The sequence below is a fragment of the Raphanus sativus genome, chromosome 3, assembly GCF_000801105.2.
Source record: "Raphanus sativus cultivar WK10039 chromosome 3, ASM80110v3, whole genome shotgun sequence".
Taxonomy (NCBI): Eukaryota; Viridiplantae; Streptophyta; class Magnoliopsida; order Brassicales; family Brassicaceae; genus Raphanus; species Raphanus sativus.
In genome coordinates this window covers 8,721,812-8,728,095 of record NC_079513.1, presented here as the reverse complement: position 1 = coordinate 8,728,095, position 6,284 = coordinate 8,721,812, and the positions used below count along the sequence as shown (strand labels likewise).

Below are 6,284 nucleotides of genomic sequence, written 5' to 3'. Positions count from 1 at the left end.
AAATATAGTCATTCTGATTTTTTTATAAAAATTTGATTTTAGATTTATAACTATTAGTAAAACAAAAAGAAATTATGGACCCTCTAAAATTTTGGACCCTGTTCGACCGCTCTATTTGCACGTGCTAAAAGACGGCCCTGATCACGACCAAGTTTCAGTTTTTGGTGTCAATATAAGATATATCCGTTCTGTTTAACAATCAACACATACTTTCAGCCCAATACGGGTATCTCCAAAATATCACATTTTCTGGAGTTTATCATACTTAAAAATAGTGTTATCAAATTTTTTTTTTAAATCTCAGTAAATACTATTTGAAGACATTTCTCAATAAAGAAAGAGCCCTATAAATATAACAATGTTAGTCCTCGAAGAAGTACAAGAAAATAAAACATTTGCTATCTTACATTAAAAAAGTATGGGGAAACTCCCAGCTTTGATGATAATCCTCTCTTCTTCTCTTCTTTTTGTCCTTCAAAACCTCGAAGTTGTTAATGCCGCCGAGTGTTACGGAAGCCTAGCCGGCAACAACAGCTACGCTCAGAATCGCAAAGATCTCTTCTCTAATCTTACTAATAAAGTCCTCACTAACGGCGGATTCTACAACGCTTCACTCGGCCAGTATCCCAACAGAGTTTACGCTCTTGGCCTCTGCGCAAGAGGCTTCAAGCCAAACGCTTGTTCCAATTGTGTGGAAAAATTGGCCCAGGAAACAGAAAGGGATTGTCCAAACATCATGGACTCTTTCGTTTGGGGCGGTGACGAAGAAGAGCTTGTTTCTTGTCTCGTACGTTCCTCAAACCGCTCTTTTGGGAACCTCGAGACTAGTCCTCCTAAAATAGGGATGAGTCCAGACCATATCGGGCCATTGATAAACATGACCCTTTTCATGCTACAATGGGAATCAACGGTTAATAGGACCCTCGAGGCTGCCACAAAAGCTAATACTTCCTCGGCACAGAAGTACTATAGTGCCTCATACGCCGAGTTCACAGCGTTTCCGAATGTTTACATGCTGATGCAATGCACACCTGACATAACTTCCCAAGACTGCAAGCAATGTTTGGAAGCTTGTCTGAAATACTTTAGAGAACAGTTTCGGGGAAGAACAGGGGGCATGGCTACTTTTCCAAGCTGTTATTTCAGATGGGATCTATATACTTTCCATGGTGCTTTTCTTAATGTCACAAGAGTTCCTGCACTTCCTCGACCTCCGCCTCAGGAAAAGGAGAGCTCTATACCACATAAGAAAGGTAAAACAAATGAGTCTTGGCATTGCTAAAATTTTGTGACTATAATAAAGAGGTTCTCCGACTAACAAGGGTTTAAAATTTTCAGGAAGAAGCATGCTATGGGTAATTATCACGATAATTGTGGTTCTTACTTTCATTAATGTTTTGGTATTCATTGGTTTTTACAAAGTCAATGCTCGGAGGAGAAAAATAAACAACGGAAAAAATGGTAAGTGCACATTGTTTCTTGCTTCAGTCAAACTTTTTTCTGGTGACTTATTTATTTTTATTTTAGTTGGTGGAGCAGAATACTCTGATTCAGATGGTCAATTTATGTTACGGTATGATCTTGGTATGATCTTATCGGCAACGAATGACTTTTCGCCTGAAAATAAGCTTGGCCAAGGTGGATTTGGTACGGTCTATAAGGTAATATAACATTTTTTTCTTTGTAACTTAATAATAACACTTTTTCCTAGTTATATTATTGAGATCTTGTTTAGTCTTGGATGAATAACAAATCTTGGGAACGTACCGGATATCAGGGGAAACTACTTAACGGGAAAGAGATAGCGGTGAAGAGATTAGCCAGAGGTTCAGAAGGAGGTATAGAGTTTAAGAATGAGGTTTCACTCTTGACGAGACTCCAGCATAAGAATCTGGTTAAGCTTCTTGGTTTCTGTAACGAAGGAGATGAGGAGATTCTTGTCTATGAGTTTGTACCCCACTCAAGCCTTGACCGATTTATCTTCGGTAAGATTAGGAAAGACCTGAGCCGGACCAGATATTTATGAAACATTATAGATATATTAATTTATATAATTAATATAAAATACAGAAAACTATATGTTTTGGAAAATACTTATCTAATAGTAAAAATAGTAAATGAATTATAGAAAGAAATATGATATATTATAATTATATAAAACTATAATATAATTTTAAGACAAGATATATTTATTTATTGGATTGTAGAAAAGTTTGAGAAATTGCCAAAAATACCATTTTCATAGTACCACTTTTCATGTTTACACTAACCATTTTTACCACTACTTTTAATGAAGGGTTTAGATTTGAAGGTTTAGGATTTAGGGTTTAGATTTGATGTTTTAGAGTTTAAGGTATATAGTTTAGGGTTTAGAGTTGAGGATTTAAGGTTTAGAGTTGAGGATTTAGGGTTTATAGTTTAGATTTTAGGGTTTAGGGTTTAGGATATTGAATTTAGGGTATATAGTTTAGGGTTTAGGGTTTAGAGTTGAAGATTTTGGGTTTAGGGTTTAGAATTAGAAGTTTAGGATTTAGAATTTGGGATTACAATTTTGAAAAGCATATAAAAACAAAAATATAAGAGTCTTTACCATTATAATAAATAAAGTATTTTTGAAAATGTGTCTTTAGTGGTGGTAAAGATGAATAATGATATCTTAAAAGTGGTATTTTTGAAAATTCCCCGAAAAGTTTTTGGATAAGACAACTTCATTTAGTTTTCAGAAACTATTAACAATAATAATGTTTCTTTCAAATCTGTAGATGAGAAGAAGCGTTCGCTTCATTTAGTTTTTAGAAACTATTAACAATAATAATGTTTCTTTCAAATCTGTAGATGAGAAGAAGCGTTTGCTTCTTACATGGGAAGTGAGGTTTAAAATTATTGAAGGCATTGCTCGAGGTCTTGTTTACCTCCATGAAGATTCTCAGCTGAAGATTATTCACCGAGACTTGAAGGCAAGCAACATCCTTCTAGATGCAGAGATGAACCCAAAAGTTGCAGATTTTGGGACAGCGAGGTTGTTTGACACCGATGAGACTCGAGCTGAAACAAAACGAATAGCTGGAACCCGGTAAAAGCATATCAATCAATTTTGAAGACATAATAATATGTTCACCATCAAAACTAACGTTAGTAGTTGCATATATACAGTGGATATATGTCTCCTGAATACCTGAATCATGGCCAAATCTCAGCTAAATCTGATGTATATAGCTTCGGTGTTGTGCTTCTAGAGATGATTAGTGGTCAACGAAATAATAGCTTTGAAGGAGAAGGAATTGCAGCTTTTGTAAGTTTCTTCGCATATCAGTCTTCACGTATCTTCAATCTAATGTTGAAATTAAGAATATAACTTTTCTTTTGGTTCAGGCATGGAAGAGGTGGTCTGAAGGAAAGCCTGAGATTATAATAGATCCTCTATTGGTAGAAAATCCAAGTGTCCAGATCATTAAGTTGATCCAGACTGGTTTGTTGTGTGTTCAAGAGGATGCAACAAAGAGACCAACCATGAGCTCTGTAATGGTTTGGCTTGGCAGTGAGACCATCACCATTCCATCACCTAAGGCTCCTGCTTTCACAGAAAGTTATTCCCAATCTGAAGATGGTACAATGTCCATGAGCATTGTCTTCTCGGAGTTGAGTTCTCGTTGAGCTATAAATTGTTAATCTATATGTTGTTTTCAAGGTGTCAAATATTCTACATGATGGATTGAGAAAGAGAGTATTATAAGTATGAATAAACACACGCAATCCTAAGCTCTAGACACCTCTACAAGAATATATATATGTGTGTACTTTTTTTTTTACTTTTCTACAGGGAATATCAATATAAATGATAGTATTATTTATACTTATTTGATTTGCAATTTCTTATTGTAATCTCCATGAATTTTAACATGCCCTTTCAAGATCGGTAATTAAAGTCCTGTGTTGGATCAATCTGCCTCTCAATGGCTTTTAGATTTTGCGCATCTTTTTCTTGTTAAAATGAGTTAATTTGTCACTTTAAACTGGAGAAAACAGCCAAAAAAATTCATTAACTTACACAAAAGCCAAGATAACTTTCAACTTCAGTTAAGCTATTTCAGTCTTCAATTCATTTTAAACCTCAACTTTTGTTGATCAAAGCGTTTTATATATTTGAGAAGTCAATATTAAATTAATCGATTTAACGGTTGACTTTTCGTGTATCTAAAACGGCTTGGCCAACATAACTTAATTTTTTTTCCAACCAACATAACTTAAAATTTAAAATAGCAAATTTTCAAAAGTTAACTAAAATGGCTTAAACAAAAGTTCATGGTTTTTGTTTTGTTCAGAAAAATCTAATTTTAACGGGTTTTCTCTTTGTAACAGAAAATATAATTGTATTATTTAGTTACTTCTTCGAGTAGGAAATTCCCTAAGAAAATCACTAAGGGGCTGTTATTGGATAGAGTATTTATAAAAACTTTCAAAGATTTAAGTTTCATTATGATTCTGGTGTTATTAAATAAAAACTCCTCAAGAGTATATTAAAATCTGATGTTATTGGTTTAGGATTTTACAACAATACTTGCAAGTTTTCAAAAGTCTAGAATTATTCGTTTCATCATTTTACAAAATGTCAAAATCACTAAAAGTGTTGTGTTATTCGATTTTTTTTTAAAATAACAGACTGTGACATACTTTTAAAGTCTGCTGTTATTAGTTAACTATTACACGTGATTTGTTCACAAAATCTTATTAATCAACGTATTGCATCTTGATCAGTATTCTCAAAGTCTTTTATAATAAAAGAAAATATTCATTTATCCTTTTTTTTTTCTATCTCCAATTTTGCAAAGCTGTCGTCGCTACTATCAAATGATTATTATCTCCTTCCATGAACACAGATTCAACACAGATTCAGATAAAAGGGTAAATTCCAAAATTTAGCAAGAATATGAGAATCACCCAATAACAGTAGTAATACAAAGAACAAATATCGATGCAAGTTTGCGCATGCAAGACTGCAATTTTTACTTTAAAGAGAGACTGCAAGTTTTGAAAATGAAAAAAAAATTAACCAGATAAATTATAAAAATGAATAGTCAATGGGAAATGATAAAGATAACTACAATCACGACACTATACAATATTTTGATACTTTGCAGCAGTTAGCAATATCTTTAACAGATTCTGTGATAATCTACAAAACTTTTTGATAAACAATTAAAATCATTTTTAATTTAGTCTACTATTTAATTTTTAAAATCATCAAAACTCTTTTTCAATCATAAACCAATAACAGCCCCTAAGTTAAGTTAATTGTATTCTTTTATTTTTCATTTCACGTATTTTTGTTTCGTTTTATATGGCTTTAGAAAAAATTCATTATAAAGATAAATATGATTAGTTACAGGTGACTTGACAAAAAAATAATTACATGCGCAAAATAGCACTTGTTGATGTCTCATAACATGATAAGTAGTCAGACACTTCAAAATTTTTGTTTTATTAATATTTGTTATAATAGTGGATCCAATATCTGATCTGAAGAAGTAAATAAAAATTCATATTTTTTTCTGGGTTTTATAGAAATAAATTGTTAAAACTATGATTTTTAAAAATAAAATGTAATTAAAACTATTTTAATCTCTACATGATGTATCATCGTTGTAATATCATAATTCACCGGACGTTAAGAAAAAACTTAAACTTTTGTTGACTAAGATGTCAGCCTGTTATAGATACACACAAAAAACAGTTAGGATTGAAGTTTAATATAGACAATTTAAAAAATTTAGCTATTGTTTTGACAACAATAAATAAACTAAGAGTTTCCTATCGGATCAGTAAGCCAAGGCGGTGGGGAAAAATCGACATAAACCATAACTGAAAGAGAACTCTTCGTATCCCGTGCAAGTTTGTCCGCCATAATATTTTATGTCCTTGGAATATGTACGATCGAGAACTTAGGGAAGAAAGTCTTATTGCAGTAAAATTCCTCCAAATGTGTAGTAAAACCTGACCAGTCTCCAGATGTCGACACCATCTTCACCAATTGAGAGTAGTCTGTTGCAAAAACTACATCCGAGAACTGTAAGGTCTTCATGCACTCCATAACCCAAATCAATGCTTCACATTCAGCATATAAAGGTGAAAAGCTTCTTCGGAGATTGATCGCACCCAGAATCTTCTCATTTGAATCAAAGGTTCAACAGAACCATCCTTGACTCATCTTTTTATTTTGTTCTCACCACGCACCATCAACATAACAGATTCTAGCGCATCCGAGACTACGTAAACCCAGAGACGTT

The 6,284-nt window shown here is 33.0% G+C and overlaps 1 protein-coding gene across 2 annotated transcripts; it reads left to right on the top strand.

The window, feature by feature from the left end:
* Positions 1-221: 221 nt before the first annotated feature.
* On the top strand, positions 222-3,854 carry LOC108846936 (cysteine-rich receptor-like protein kinase 40). Of its 2 annotated transcripts, XM_018620118.2 has the most exons (7): positions 222-1,253; positions 1,339-1,461; positions 1,528-1,661; positions 1,778-1,985; positions 2,836-3,073; positions 3,154-3,292; positions 3,373-3,854. In XM_018620118.2, the coding sequence occupies exons 1-7, from the start codon at positions 419-421 to the stop codon at positions 3,652-3,654; spliced, it is 1,959 nt and encodes a 652-aa protein (XP_018475620.1). In that variant the 5' UTR covers positions 222-418; the 3' UTR covers positions 3,655-3,854. The 2 variants fall into 2 exon arrangements, with proteins under 2 accessions (XP_018475620.1, XP_018475619.1); XM_018620117.2 differs by having other exon boundaries at positions 1,339-1,661.
* Positions 3,855-6,284: the final 2,430 nt, after the last annotated feature.